At 35.2% G+C, this 16,392-nt stretch overlaps 1 protein-coding gene across 3 annotated transcripts; it reads left to right on the top strand.

Annotated features, from left to right (window-relative positions):
• Positions 1–87: 87 nt before the first annotated feature.
• On the top strand, positions 88–13,702 carry LOC141462300 (uncharacterized). 3 transcript variants are annotated; one of them, XM_074144031.1, is made up of 16 exons: positions 88–384; positions 2,188–2,470; positions 4,453–4,620; positions 5,499–5,687; positions 5,770–6,017; positions 7,854–8,034; positions 8,113–8,376; positions 9,000–9,161; positions 9,247–9,420; positions 9,858–9,955; positions 10,340–10,575; positions 11,269–11,458; positions 11,583–11,704; positions 12,615–12,756; positions 13,033–13,196; positions 13,279–13,702. In XM_074144031.1, exons 2-15 carry the CDS (start codon positions 2,231–2,233, stop codon positions 13,115–13,117), a joined length of 2,499 nt encoding a protein of 832 aa, XP_074000132.1. In that variant the 5' UTR covers positions 88–384; positions 2,188–2,230; the 3' UTR covers positions 13,118–13,196; positions 13,279–13,702. The 3 variants fall into 3 exon arrangements, with proteins under 3 accessions (XP_074000132.1, XP_074000131.1, XP_074000133.1); XM_074144030.1 differs by having other exon boundaries at positions 89–384; positions 8,104–8,376; XM_074144032.1 differs by lacking the exon at positions 4,453–4,620 and having other exon boundaries at positions 89–384; positions 8,104–8,376.
• The last annotated feature ends 2,690 nt before the right edge of the window (positions 13,703–16,392 follow it).

The raw sequence follows: 16,392 nt of genomic DNA, 5'->3' as shown, positions 1-16,392 counted from the left end.
AAAAGGCATATTTACGACTTCCTAAATAATCGAACAAATTACTACTTCTGGAGACATCGATTATTTGACCCAATTCCCCTGTCTAGGACCCGATAAGAGGAGAGATTTTTAAGAAAGTTATTTTGCAGCAGCCACTATCGCTCAGTGGAAAGTCCATGATTAGTTTCGAAGCTTTTAGATTGATATTAGTGCCTGTATCATTTAAAAATAATTCTTCAATATTTTCTCAATCATGTGAGTGTTTTCATTTAAGTGGTTCTGTGAATTTAAACAGATTGGGTTCTTTTTTTTTTGCTTGACAGTCTTATGTTGTGCTAAACTACTGGATTAAGCGTTTAATTTTTTGCCAGCAGACTTTTGAGCATCATACATGGAAATATAAGGGTAATTTTTTTATTTTCCAAGCTTATAAATGAATTTATTTCAATATCTTACAGCTCATTAACATTTGTGATTATATCATAAGTCTTTCTTACGAAATGAGCGATATCGACTTTCAAATACTTTTAGTGTTTAATTTTATCATAATAATTGTTAGGGGCTATTTATGCTGGTTAGTGGAATTTAGAAGCCAGATTTATTAATTATTTTTAGATACCAGTATGTAAAAATTTAGCAATTTAGGCCAAAAGAGAAAAGAGTGAAAGGTGCATGAAAGGCCAAGGCAAGTATTGCAGCTGTTTCCACTAGGATCGTCTTGTCGATCCGCCTTTTTAGTACACCTGATGCCACCTTTATAAAAATTTTTATAATTTCTATCTCAATATCATCTTAATTCCTTCTTTTTTTTTTGTTTTGTTTAAACTGTTTCTCAAAAGCCATCATTAGTCACATCTTGATAATATGTAATAAAAACCCCGTTAAGAAACAATTCACACAACTTTCTCTTCCTACAAATCTTCAGGGAACCGTTAGTGTTTTTCGTTTAAAGTCGGTTATTAATTGTTGCTGAACTGTACCACTCAGCTAGAATACTTCAAATCCAGGAATTTTAGCCGCACATTATATTACAACAAAGAGCGAGACTACCTCGGGCATTTCAAGTCAAAAGAGACTTATTGTGCCAACTTCTTGTCGATCCTGTGGAAGAAAACCCTTCTTTTTACATGGCGCAGGGTTTTTGATTTTGCGTACCATTTCCTCTGGCTCTAAGCTATCGAGGCCTCATCTCAACCAAACACGACATAAGAACATTTCTCTTCTCCTCTGTCGTAGCTTTCTCAGGAGCTGCACCCTCCCCACTAGGAGTTCGGTTGAGCCTACCATGCCCTCTATATAAAAAGAAATAACTCTCAGGTTGGAACTTACCAGTGATTAGGAGGTTACAGACGGTGTGCCGTTACCTTCTTCAGAAGAGCTAGCAGGGCTATTATGTCATATGCTAGCTACATAACTATCTGTCCATTTCAAAGGCTTCAATTTTTTCGTAAGTGTGGAGGTGTCCAAGGGCTGGCCTTTATCACCATCCCAAATTTTGTAGCAGTACCCAAGACTTGAAACTTACGTCTAAAAGTTAGTCCCTGCACCTCTTCGTGACCCATCATGATGTACCGTAACACATTTAATGCTCTTTATATTATGTTGGTGTTAATATCGTGCCAGTGACCAGTGAAAAACAAACTTCATCCCTTCCATACTGTCTAAAAGGAATCTTTAAAAAATTAAATTTTCAAAATTGAGTTTTCGTAGGAAATAAAAGATTTCAGATTCGCTGGGTTGAGAAAATATGTTTTTCGACCTATTTGTAAGAGTGTGGTGCATGCGATACCTCAAGATCAAAATTTGCATGTAGCTCATTATCAGAATTTTATTTAGACACCGAATCGCTTCTGATATCTAAACGGAGTCTAAGCTAAACTAGTTTTCTGGAAAGGACTTTATTGTAATTTTTTTGTTCTAGTTTTCTCCATTTTCTTGAAAATGATTTCAATTCTCTATACCTAACAGAAACTCACATTGTAAGGTCTATAAATATTTTTCTCGAAAATTAATTGTTTTGTGAAAATTAATTGCTTGTGCCTTTAACATTTATAATATTGTTTACATTGTTATTTCTAAGGTTGATGTTTCTTCTGGCCTGACTGTTAGGTATTGATTATGGTCGGTTTTAAAATGTTCTGGCTTGTAAACATGTCAGTATTGCCACTGGCTATTAATTTTGCATCAATCTGAGTTACTGCATTGCAGGGAGAAGTGGATGTAAACCACCAAGTAGTGATGGACAGCGAACATGGGTAACTCAGGCTCAGCGGCAGTTGCTGTGGAAGGAACTCAAAGGAATTGTAGTAAATCACCATCATCTGATCTGCAGCAGCCAAAAAGCCGAATCGAATTACACCAGCAGAGAGGCACCAGCTGTAAATTCACCAGACCCAAGGTTTTGCCTGATCTTGGGTCACCTCTGAGACTTCGAAGAACCGACAATGGTGATATTTTACACAATGGAGGAACGATATCAGCGAGGCGGCAGGTAAGTCAGAAAGTCAAACAGTATTCCTTTTGTTTTTAAAAACGTGAGATTAAACACTCAACGATTTTCTCTTACTTTCTCAAAATAAATAAATAAACTATCACTTAAGACATAGCTTGACGAACTAATTTTTCCTGACTTTCGAAAACAATGTTCATGGGAAATACTTAAAGGAAATAGACATTTGTTTGTAAAGTGTATTATTACTATCCCTAATTGACAGAAACATTTTTATCCTTTGCTCGTTCTTGACAAATTGTTCATTTGGCACCGAGTGTCCTAATAAAGGTGATCAGCGCCCATTCAAACGTCATTGCGCAGAGGTCTTATAAAGCATTCCACTAATGATTCCCGCCAATATATAGAATATGATATATAGAATACTTTTCAAATAGTTACTATTTTACTTTGTAATAAATTCTTATTGAATATAAATTGTGCATATTCAATTTAGGATCGCCCACGACTGAGCTGTCAGCGAAATCCAAAATAGGAATCTTGCGTTTTTTTCTTGGTGGACTACCATCTGACGCTCAACTAGCACTGCCTCTCGAATGGATTTTTGAAGGCCCTAATGTGTTAGTTGTTAAATGAAGGTACATTACGAATTTGTGACGAGTGAAAATAACTGTAACAAAAGTAATAAAATATGATTCGCTATATTGAAATATTATTTGCGGCAAACTTATCGGTAAAAGGTGCACTTCAGTTAACGATAGTGCAGACTGACTTAATTATCTTTCTATATCTGACATCTTTACTAAAATTTCCACACGGGTCAAAGTATAGCTTGCTCTTCCTTGCGAAAAGTTCGCATACTCATTTTTAATTCTTAGGTAGTATCAGGTGCAGTAGTACTAAGCAATTTTTTGCCCCCTACATGTGGAAGTTATTATTTTGTAAATATCTTTCCGAAAACCTTTTTTTCAGACTCAGGAAACTTGCAAAGACATGTAATATTCTCTTACTAACAGTCGGAGGGTGTATAGAACGCTGCGGAATACTCCACGTATTTCTCTTTATTACAATTATTCCGCAGTTCTTAACTCCAATTTCCTTTAAAATAAAAGTATACATGGGCATCGTACGAATGTATATGCTGCATTCCATAATGAAATTTGATTAGCCACGTTCAGAATTACTTGTTACCGTAGCTTCTTCTGGTGTCTCAACGTGCCTACTCCAGCTTAACAACACGAACAACCTTTCACTGACCCTAACTCACACAATACAGAAAGGAGCATTCAGAGGCAGTTTTGTGTGTGCAACTACTTGGGTTCAGCTTACCCTCGGATAAACGGTAGTTCTATTCACTAAGGCGAATAGCTTCTGTCTTTTTAAACGCTACTCTTTTAGGAAAATATGATCTGATGGAATTTTATTAAGGTGAAAACATTTATTTTTCTGTGATGATAGTAGTTTTTTAATTAAAATTATTTCGTTTTCGTTTTAAATATATTTTATTTCGCTTTCGTGTTTGTTATAGTAGTATTAATTAGTGTAAAATTATAATGCATTCTATTTGATTAAGCTTTTTTATTTAGCTAATTAAATATAACAACACACGTATTTCTCTTTGTGAAATGTTGTCCGCCTAAACAAAAACTATTTTATCAAAGTTACCATTTGTATACAACGTACACTCAAACTTAAGAGAGTTACGATGGATTTTTTTTAAGTCGTGGAAGATACTGCTTAATAGTTGCTCTCGGTGCATTGTAGAATTTCTCTCAAAGTGAACCAGGTCCAAGATATGGATTTTAATTTTGATAAAAAGTGGTATTGTTCAAATTTTGAGTTTGAATTAATTTCTGGCTTGATTCTCTACTTCCGAGAGTTTTCCAGGATGTTCAGATGAAATTGAAGATCATGAATTGCCATGAAAATACTTTTTACAGTTTGTGCAAGTGTTTGGCATTACCAGAAACAGAAAATGATATTTAAAACTAAACCATCCTAAGAAGCATCTTATTGTGTGTCAGGAGTTTAACAAGGCTGCTCTTGAGAGAGACGCTCTTTACGGAAGTGAACCAGATCTGCGAATCAACTCTCGGGACCGAGAGTCCATCTATCTGCACGCTAACACGTCCAAGCTGCGGGCCTCCCGGTGCAAGAAGAAATATAGAGCTCCCAAAGTGCCTGGACATACAGTAAGTTTTCTAAATCATGAAGAACTGCGTACTTGCGCGATTTTACTTTCTCTTACTGCTCGTAAGAGAAATTAGTACGATCGCTCAGTTTTTCGATTTTGACTTTCCATCTGAGAAATGCACGTTTTGTGGTGTGGTGCCCTCAGTAAGAAAAAATTGTTTTCAAAAATTGGAATGTATGTGATTCGACCATAAATTAGCGATCAAAACTTCTCACCCTGCTATTTTATTGAGTTGATTTTATACTTTTTGTTTTGTTTTGTGATTTTCACAAAGACTTGTTTCAACTATTTTCTTTTACCTTTATTATCTCTACACATATGTAGATTTATCACTTTTATTTGTAACATTTGGGGGGGGGGGAATTTAATATTATTGGTATCTTGTGGAAGGATTATTATTATTATTATTAAGTTTTCTTCTTGAAGGGACATAACATTCTAATCAAACTTGTTGCAAAACTTTTGAATTTATAGAAATCATTTGATTGGTAATGCGTCTTTAGTAAAATTTTCTTTTTAATTTTGGAATTTTATAAAAAATGGGTCCAACGATTTTTGCATGCACATCCCATACACATTTAGATATTTAATTTTTTTTTATAAAATATGGTTTGAAGAAAAAAATAATTTTGCTGTTTCTTGGGAATAAAAGAGAGAAGGTTTTCCTCTTTTTAGAAAACTCTGATTTTAAGGAGTTTTGAAATGTTTCTCCCCTCTGAAAAATAACCTACCTAATTATGTGGAAATTCTAGATTTGATGACAATTTATTTCGTTATTACTTTGAGAAATGCAATTGGAGAAAATCGGCGAGTGTTTCACACCAGATTTTCTAAAATTAGTTACTATGAATAGTGTAAAACTGTTCTGCTGCACAGATGGGCAGCTCCTCGCCTGATTCTTGTCAGGAAGGCGAGGTCCGCGATGAACAAGTCTCTAGAAGAATGCGACTCTTCAAAACGAAAAACGAGTGTCGGAAGGCAGCCCAGGATGAAAGTCAACCCTTTCACCATTTCAACCCTCCTGTCACATCTCTGCAAAGATCACTATCCACGCCACAATTCGATGTGAGTATCTAAAATATTTCTTAAGTGCAAATTATTTATTACTTATTAGAATTTATCCTTCTGCAACGTAATTTTTTATTAGGGTGACCTGCTGAATTCATCAGAACGTCTGAAACTAGTTCGACCACAAGTAGTAGGCGGGGACAGTTCCCTGGTAGGAAACTCCCTTGACAGGAAGGAATGTGAAGCAATTAGACCAAGTTCACCTGTACATAACACTATGGGTCCTCCTGGAGTGAGGACCAGTGCCGATGGTGCATTCGACCAGTATGCACATCAGTCATCCCATGAATATACGGATGCACTACGCTGTCACAATAAGGCAATTAGGTAATGCAAGTATTGTAATGCTTTTTCAGTACTACATGATCACATCTGATTTCCAAGGTTTCGACCACAAATGGTTTTGGGTTTTGTGGTCACTCGGGATTCACGGTCTCAAAGGGTTTATCACGGTGCTTATCTGTGTGATATCAAAAGCTACTGAATTTTTAATAAAAATCCTAAGTTAGAAAGAATAACTGTGTTCAACATTAAATTTGAGTAAAAGAAAGTAGTATGAATGTTTTGAACCAGGTTTTAAAACCTATTAAGGTTCCTTAACTAAAAATCAAATAAGGTAGGTTTGTAGTTGTTCCTAGCTGATGTAGCAGCGTCTCATGTGTGATTGTTAGCAGCCAGCGTTTTCTCCTCTTAGGGAATTAGTATTCCAACTTAACAGGTTCCAAAAAGATCTCTTTTTGGGGCATAAAGTTATGGTTAAACGAGAAGTTTTTACGTATCAGAGCAGTTATTACAAAAATGTTGAATTAATTCCCTAAATTTACTCTTCCTGTTTAATCATTTGTAAATTGTAGATTGTATTAAAAGGGCGGTTCTGCCAAAAAAGGGGAAGGAACGCAGGCAATCCAAAATGCCCATTGTTCCCCGCCCACCCCTCATCACATGAGAGATACAGGGGTTTCAAGACCAATAAATCCGTCGTAAGAGTTTCCGGTTAGCAGAACAATAAACTAATAAAGTAGTGACAGGGCACTAGGGAGCATGGGGACTCAATCGCCCAGTGCACTGAATAAATCTAGAAAGGTCGTTAAGATTACCAGCTACCACAATATCCGGTAGGGAAACATTTAACCTCCCGAAGACGAGAACTCTAGTTTTAGAATAAACGGGGCACACATCTACAAAGTGCCGCACACCACAGCCGGCGAAAATTGGCGACTGGATAAGGTCGCATTTGAAAAGATGGTACGCTAAATTCGCATTTCCACTCAACACCTGAACCTATTGACGGATCCGGGACCTGCTAAAACCAACCATAGCCGTTTTAGACAGGCCAAGAATTTCCTTAGCCTGACGGCAGTCAGCTCGAGATCTCCACCGTTTCCGATGTTCCTTCAAAATCCACTGCTCCACCTCTGTTCTACAACATCGATAGGATACAGGGGGTAGTGGGCTGAAGAGTCATTGCTAACAACGCAGCTCCTTCCTTTGCTGTTTCATCAGCAAGTTCGTTACCCGGAATCCCGGAATGACCAGGGGACCAAGTAACCGAAACACTATTCAAAGCTTACTAGGAGAGGCCAAAGCTTTAATTGCAGCCTGGCTATCCGTGAAGAATCTAATATCAGTATCGGCAAATCCCTTCCAGCGGAGTAAGGCAGCTGCCATCTCATCATCATTTTGTCTTTTTTTTTAAAATTTCAGCTAACTTTTGGCATACTACTATAATTATTATTTCATGCGGCTATACATCCAAATACCAATCGGGTGTCGTAGACGGAGGCAGATAGCAAGCCCTATCTTTGCTATTAACTTCCCATTTTAGCGAATTGAATAAAATCCAACACTTACCTTAAACAATCGAGCCTAGAACCACAAAATACACCATACCTTGGGTGTTCACGTCTCTTCCCTTCCATTAACGTTGAGCCTCTGAACGTTTTTAAGTATTTTATACAAGTGATAGAACTGTATTTTTTATGAAATAATACAGTAAACATTAAGGTGGTCACCTAAAACGATTTTACAGAAGATTTTTACTGGTATAATACAATGTTATTACCTACAAAATTGCTATTTCTATTTTAAAAAACGATGATATTCCACTAGCTAAAGAATATGGTTATAAAATTATTTTTCAGGTTTCTGTTTTCTTTATTTCAGGCCAACAACCAAAACATCGGCACCGGTCAAGAGATTTTATTTTGGGATGGATTTAAATGATGATCTTAACGAAACACTTACAGTTGATAACTTTAGAACTAAATTACAGATGAACCAAGACAACCTTGATGGATTTATATCATTGCCCAGCTCGGAGTCAGTCGAAGTTATTGATGAGGATGTAAGTTTTAAGATTTTGTAAGCCATTTTTTTTTGTTTTTTTGTTGTATACTATTGTTACATGTCTCAGGGCTCACAGGGGGGCATCAGTGTTCAGCTGAGAGCCACCCTTCCTCGCAAGCAGCTAGATATACCTCAGTTCTCGCCGATCACGGCATGGCGATTGCTGTCCTGCGGCGAGACGATGCAGCGAGGAGAGGCCGCGGGTCAGTGTGAGGAAGAGCTTGAGGTACACAACAGCCACTTGCACCACCACCATCACTACCACCACCACGTGCTGCTGGTCGACAAGTCCCAGGACTCGGGCATCTCCGCTGACGACAGTCCAAGGATTGATTCACAGGTACCTACGAATGTTTATGTACTACATTGTGTATATTAATTCAAGTATAAATCTTTTTAGTTCTTACAAATTAATTTGGATTTTTATGTGTAATATTTTATATTTATTCGTCCATTATTGCAAATATTCGACTCTTTGTCCGTCCCGGTATTTTATATTGAAAAGGGAACACCCTACACTATCCAAAATTTCCAGAATTCATTAGATCACATATCCTCATGTAAAAGTGTATCTGTGTGTGACTAGTGGTGAGCTAGAGTTTTCTTATGGTGCACTTAACCCAAGTGGACACAATTATACTACTTTTGCACGCCTTTAATGTATTTTTTTAAGTATGGGGGCTGAAGAAAATAATGTTTGGAATGTTGTTTTAACAGTTTAAAATTTTTTATTCTTATTTTGCTTTGCTGTTCTGTCATTTATTTGAAAATTTTTACTAGGAAAATTTATTTTAGAAGGGTTCTGGGAGAGGTATGTTAGGCTCTTCTTTAAATTTCAAACGTTGCTTTAGAGTGTTTCTGTGTCGGTCAGATTAATACTATTTTATTATAGTGAAGCAAGCGATAATACAGCTAACATTTAGTAAAAATGTTAAACATTAAAAAAAAAATTATCAATTTTAGGCCGCCTGGACTCCACAACAGGATCTTGAAGAAACTAGTTCAGATGGTGGATTTCCTCCATTTGCAGCTCCTTCAGAAAACTGTCAAATCGCGAGGTTCTCTCCACGTTTCATATTATCTCTACCACGTGAAGATCGCCTCAGCTCTTACCCAGATGTGAAGGTAATGTTTTTTTCTGAAATCAGTTACTCTTTTAGACGTTTAGCATGTCTGTGCTTTCCTTGTTTACTGGATGCGTTGCTTCTAGGGTGGTTATGGAGATCGAGGACGTAAAGAGAGAGCAAAGGGTGATGAATCCAGGAATGAAGGAGGATCTCCTCTGATTGACAGTAATTGGGTGCTGAGCAGAAGTATGCCGAGTCTAGTAAACACTGCAAGCTTGCGCCCTGCGCAGTGGAATTCTGTGGACGTCTCATTTGAAGTTAGTTCGTTTTGCTTTTGCTTTTATTTTTACTTTATTTTATGCTTAGCAAAACAAGATTTACATTCGTATCAGATTTTCGCACAGGTTTAACCGGATATATTTGTTTGGAGTACCTCCGTAAACGAAAACTGTATTTATAAATTGGCCATTGTGTATGTGTGTATAATTCAAAACGAAAAGTGGCTGGCAGTTCAAATATTACATATTTGAATTAAATTTTTTTTTTCTTTATGAAGTCCATTTTTGAGGGTTTCTTAGCGGGCTAAGGTGATGTTCGACTTAAGAGCTTTTTACTTCGAAAGTTTTTTAAGCGAATATTGATTTTAGACAGATTTTGAGTGATCTAAACTCTTTCCTTTAAGGATGCAGTATCGTTTTCTTATGATTCAATGTTATTAAAAGTGTGACAGCTACGAATATTTGATTCATTTCAGGATGAAGAATTGGCTTCAGCGTTGGTCAAGCAACCATCTTTTTCGTACCTGGCTAACGGAGGTCACATTATGTATCTACCTCAGTATTCTAAGTATAGGTGAATTATGTTTGTTCTATTTGAATTATATAAGACATTTAGAAGAGAGTAAAATGGACCTTGGTTGTTGTGTCCTTTAAATGAACTAAAGAAAAAAAAGCTACTTTCTCTTGCAGACGAAAAAAGAGAGTACTGCAACCTGATGAGATTTTCCTAAGTATTCTTGAACATGTGTAATTTTGAACTCCTCTGAGAGATAAATAAAATATTTTCATGTGATGAAATTTAAATATTTCATTTATATGCTACCATGAGTATGGATTGAATGAAGCAGTCGAAGAATGTTCTGAGAGAGAGATTCACATTATTTTATAATAATGTGAAAACAAAATTATTTTTGTTTTCTCACGGATAATAATAATAACACATTTTACTTTTTTAAAGAATTACCGATAAAGTTGGAAGATCTGTTGGTGGCCTCGATAATTCGCTCTCGAAATCATGCGAAGATGTGGCAAGCGAAGCTGTAGTGGTAGCTAAAGAATCTGCTCAAACTCCACCAGAAAGTATAGAAGTAACCCAGCCAAAGTCCGAGAAGAAGTTCACATTTCAGAGCACTATACGACAACTTGAAAGGAAGCGGCTTGCCGAGAAACTTTCCAGGGAAGCTGAAACGAAAGGTAGTGAAACTTTCTCGTGAAGTAAATCAAATTTTAGGAATTGTTTATACGAATAACATGTATCACTTAGGCTCTCTCTTCCCTTCTCAAAAATAAAATTATATCAGGACGTCTCGATTTTTCCATATTCTCTTTAAAATAGCTCATTTTTGTTTTGTTTTTTCTCTATAAAAGGAAATTGATTTTTGGAGTTCTCAGAGAATGACAACCTTTAGCATCCCTTTGAAGTGTAATTTTCCACTCTGACTTTTTTTTTATGTATATTCAAGTGAGAAAGTATCGCTAAAATTATATATTTTGAAGGAAGTCAGTGAACCGGAAGTGTAACTTGGAATAAGTGGTTTAATGTGTAATTTGTTTAAAAAATCAATACCGAAAGTATTTGCTTCATGGGGATTTCTGGTAATCACAGATTTACTCTAAAATCGAAAACATACATGCGTATTTGAAGATAGCGCTGCATACGGCGGGCTTTAAACTTCCATTTATTATCTAAGTTTTTTAATATGCGATAAGCTTACACCGCAGTTCAATTAGTTACAATTAACGTTCTGTAAAGTTTGTTAGCATAAAATTTATCAGATCAATAGTAACATTTGGTTGTTGAAGTATGCACCCTATCTTATTCTTTATCTTAAGTTATCTTAATCACTTTATATTGAATGTTTTTAGAATGAATTCCTCTGTTCCCAGAAAATGAACGTCGCCTTGAAGTGGAAGCGATGCGCAAAGCTGAAGAGGAATTTCAGCGCAAACGGGAGAGAGAGAAAGTTGGTATCCGTCAGCAGTTGAGGTTGTTTAGTCTCTCCAATAATCCAGCGTCAACTCAGATCCTCTCAGAATATCATATACCATCCAGGGATTATCGAGAGTACAGAAACAAGTGAGTTCACAAGGCAGCTTTTTAGAATTAACTACTTAAGAATAATAAATCAAGCAAATTGGAGTAAAAACTTATCGTAGCTACTAACCTAGTTCTCAGATTGATGAATAACTGTGCATTATAGATTCACAGCAGAAGGAAATTCACCGACCCCTGAAAGCCGTAAAAAATCCACTGTTCATCCGGCTGTGACTTACCAAATACCTAAGAGTACCCAGATTTATTTCAATCCACGAATGAATTCAGGTGAAATATAACTTCATTACACCTAACTTGATAGTTAGACGTTAAGCCACTCGTGAAAAAATAATCTACTAAACTTACTATATTACAAACAGTCAATAAGTTCATCAGGAAAGAAATAATTGTCCAACTAAAGTTTTTTTTTTTTAATTTATGTTACTGCTGGTAAGAAAAAGCTTTTTCAGTTTTTTTTTCTCAGAAAATAACCGCAAAATTGTCAATTATCTTTTCTCACTCACATATAGGTCGTTTATCTTTTCTTTTTCAATTTTTATTTTTTGAAATTATAAAATTTACTTTTCAAGAGTGCTGTAAGGGTTTAGGGTTCAAGGGTTCATGATTTAGGTTCACCTCCAAAGTAAGGTTCTATTGTCTATAATTGTAATAAATTATCAAACTTGTTGCGAAAATGTCGAATTTGAAGTATGTCGATTGGCTACAAATTTACTCGGTTGTTGGAGACGCCACATCACAATTTTTCCATATCAGTCTGATTTCTGTGAACTTACACAATATTTGGAACTTTACATTCTGTGCTCATCTTGCTCCATATACTAATATTCTGAAACTTCAGAACAGGAATAAGAAAAAAATCTATGTGAGCGCTTCACCATCTCACTCACCTTTTTCAGTTTACGATCAAGTAAAATTTCCGAAATTAAATTTGAGTTTTCCCCGGTAATAACGTTTTGAGGTTCTCAGAAAGTGTGCTTTATGTGTTTCTGTTTTATATTACTAACTCAAAAGTTGATTGGTTCGGAATTTAAACTTTTTTGAATAGGTTTTTAGTGTTGGTTTTTTAATTGATTGAATGCGGTGCCAACTTTTCAAGAAACTTACAATTTTAATTTATATAATAAATAGTCACTGTTTTTGGTTTATTTCTTATACACACTTATTAATTTCGTTTCAGAGAGAAGTGAAGAATCGGCTAATCAAGCTTTGGGTGTCGACAATTACAGGAAGAAATTTGCACAAGGGGGAGTTGCAGGGTCTTTAATTATGTCTGATCAGTCCCCAATTAGCCATTTGACCTCATTCGACCATCATATCAGGTACATCCTCAAATTTTATAATCTCTGGTATAAAGGACACGCAGAATATTGAGGGTGGTGACCTTCAGTTGGGAGTTGCACTGTTCATTAAACGGACTGATTCAATGCGGACTTTGGCATTACCCCACACACATCGTAATCTTTATTTTCAGATACATAGCTTGATTTATAGTAGAGCTTTCTCATATCTCAAAATCTTCCAAGTGCCTCTTCTAATGGCTGATTTATTTGAACATTTTAGTATTCTATTTTATAAAATCTGATTACATGTTTCAGAGGAGATAGACCGTCGAAAGTGAAGGGTGCCATACCTTTGGTTCAGTCCAATCGTCTGTCTGAGGCCAGACCAACTGGTCTTTGATGCGCCAACAAGTTATTAAAAAACACTGTATAATTTGTAAACAAAAAATATAGCTGCCTTACTATATCAGTGTTTTGAGGTGAGAATATATTTGATCTTATTTCAAGTGCATCTAATCAACTTCTTTGACTGTTTTATATGTATTGATTTGTATGTTGCAGAAACACAACATAATATCAAAGCGTAATGTGAAATATTAAAGGAAAATGGCCAAATTGAGGTGGTATGGGTTATCCAACATTGTCGGTTATTTTGACGTGAATACCTTTTGCCAAACAGTGCTTTTACTTTCTTCTGCCATCTTTAGAATTTATGTAAAATAGTGATATCAGCTTTTGTACAGCAAAGTCGTGACATCTAATCTTAAAGAGAAACTAATAATGTTCCACAGGCAACCTGGGCCATCATGAACTTAATTTACTATTCAATTTATCAATTATGTATGAGATAAGTGGGTGTTTTCTTCCTCCATCTTTCAATGCATCTAAAAAAAATGTACTTGCTTAAACCACCATCTCATATACTTTGAAAAAAAGAATTTGGTTTAAACCCTTGTGTGTTAGATGTGTCTCCTTAAACCAGCGGTATCAGAGATCTGAAAGAGCTAATTCTTTTCTATGCATTTCTTAATGGATGAATGAATGCTGTGAAACTGTTCTCACCAGGAATTTCGACAGCGACGTTTGTTTTTGAATGTGAAGTCAGATTATAATCAATTTATTATCTGGCCTCTAAATACAATAGATCGCAGCTTTAGACCTACCATCTGTTCTGCAATAATCCGCGGATCATCCCAGATAATTTTCGTATTACCTAATAAAGATTCCCATAACTAGCCACCAGCCTAATCAGGCATAATTAAAGTGTTGCCCTTAAAGAATATTATTTCAGTTTATGTATTTTGGGCTTTAAACATGATATCTGAATAACCTCGCTCCTTCTGAGCGCACCCTTATCAGGCTGATGAGGCATTTACTGCAATATACCGCCACTCATTTAGATCTAATCTATCAACACCCATGTCATCACCTGTTAACGCGAATTTACATGCGCTTTGAGCCTGACTTGTTTATGTCTGGTAACTCGAATGATTTTACTCCAGAAAAGGAAAAGAACGATATGAACAGCTCACAGCGAGATGTCATGTTATTTCCTCGCACCTTATTACAACTTCGTTATCCAACATAATTTTTTGTTTTGTTACAATATTAATGTTATAAATACTTTGTAGAAAAAAGAAAAAACAAACTTGTAAGATTATTATTATTAACCAAAACATTGTATTAATTATATGTACATTATGTAGCCAAATCTATTATTGATGTAAACAACGACATTGCAGAACTGTGTGTTCAGAGTTTCAAATGCAATTAACAGCTCAAAGTATTATATATGTATCTATTATTAATTTCTAGTTTTATAAAACTGTTACAGATTTTTTATTACCTTTTATTGTTTATTGTATATATATTTTTTTATTAAAAATTATTTTTTTATAAAATTTTATCATTCCCTTGATCAAAATAATGGGGAAAGTGAGATTAGACCCCAACAGTTAAAGAAAAGAACTTAAAAACTGTAGTCAATGCCATTAGGTAAATTCAAACTTATACGATTATTTTTATGTTTACAACAGTATGATTAAAAGATTCGCTTTATGGCCAATTAAATAATAATAATAATTATTATTAACAAACACTAAGATGAATTTTTACTTCCTTGAGAACACCCCACAAATTCCTGGAAAATGTTTCAGAAAAAAAATTCCTCTGTGTAAACTTTATGTAAGAATCCCACAGGAAACTATTGGACCTATTTTCGGGAACATTTCGAAATTATACAAAAGTGGTTGAATAATGTTTTTGTTTGGTGGAGATAGAGCAAACCTTACTGGCGGAAGCGAAGTTGGTATCCGAAGAAAGACCAACCAGGTTTTAACATCCTGTGGTTTTTCTTGTTTAAGAGATGTTCCAAACATACCTATACACTCACAAAGACTATTAAGAACTTTTTTTTATTTGATTGAACTTCGAAACATGTTTATGGTAAAAATAAATTCGATGATCGTAATAGCTCTCTTACGGAGGTAGATAAAGTAAAAAGTTGTTAGTCATACTCGTATTACTTTTTATCTGATTTAAGTAGAACTCAATTTTAGCAAAAGAGAACATTTTTTAAAATATTTTATAGATGTTAAAATCGTAGAATATAGTGAAATGCATGTTTAGACGGAGCTTAACTTTTGCGCGCGCGTATGAAGTGGTGGTATCCACTCGCATATTTTGACCAAAATTTTATGACAGCCCCGATGGAAAAGCTAAGGAAATATCCAGTTTTAACTTACTACATGCACAAACCAGTTTCTGGAAACCACTTAAGGGGTCTCAAACATGAACTTATTATTGTCGATGAAAACTAAGTTTAAGCAGAGATGCAAAAAGTAGTGTCGTGAGTCGTAAGGAATAATAGTACCTCAGGAAAATAAGCAGGTAAGTTATGTATAACAGAACTATAGTTTATTGCACAACCACATCTTCACTAATGCTACAATAAAATTCTCGATGTTAGGTTGCCATATAGAATATGTTGTGTGCTAATAATATATTGAAGTATAGTATTGTACAACTCATAACTATATACATATATTACAGAATATACAACTGTATGCTGTACACCAACTTATAAATTTCATGAACTTCAAAAACTTTTGTATGTTATATCTATTGTAGTAATCTTATACCGACCAAACGATATATCAAATTTAAACTTTCTGTGAATTTTCGAATTTTAAAATTTTCCTTTTACCTTGTAAATTAACAGGATACGTCGTTTGTTTTCCGGTGGATATATCTTTGTTAACTTTGCGGCACTAAGGTACAAAAAAAAAATCGGAGGTCACCTTCACAATTTGACGCACGTTACAGCATGTATTAATAATGCCTTCTATCTGATCAAAATACTAACCACAAGTGGAGAGTGTTCCATGAATATCTAGTTCCGATTGTTTCATCAGTCTAAACCTCATCAGACGTGTTTCGCTCTGCCACAAATTGCCAGAACCTAAACTATTTTATAAACCTTCACATTGGATTCACTTTAGTGGACAACTGGATCATTTGACTTTATGATTTGGATGAGTTTGTCTATTTAGTTTGAAATATTGATCAGCCGATATTCGCAGAAATTTTTATCCAGTCAGTCATCATTTAAAGAATATCTCTTCAGCCAAGTTCTGGCCCCAAAATCTGTTTTAAATGTTTTAATTGCTGTCATGA

This window comes from Rhodnius prolixus, unplaced genomic scaffold (assembly GCF_049639745.1).
Source record: "Rhodnius prolixus isolate KJV_2025 unplaced genomic scaffold, Rpr scaffold_30, whole genome shotgun sequence".
NCBI classification, from domain to species: domain Eukaryota; kingdom Metazoa; phylum Arthropoda; class Insecta; order Hemiptera; family Reduviidae; genus Rhodnius; species Rhodnius prolixus.
The sequence above is the reverse complement of the archived record's forward strand: the minus strand, read 5'-3'. Positions and strand labels throughout refer to the sequence as shown.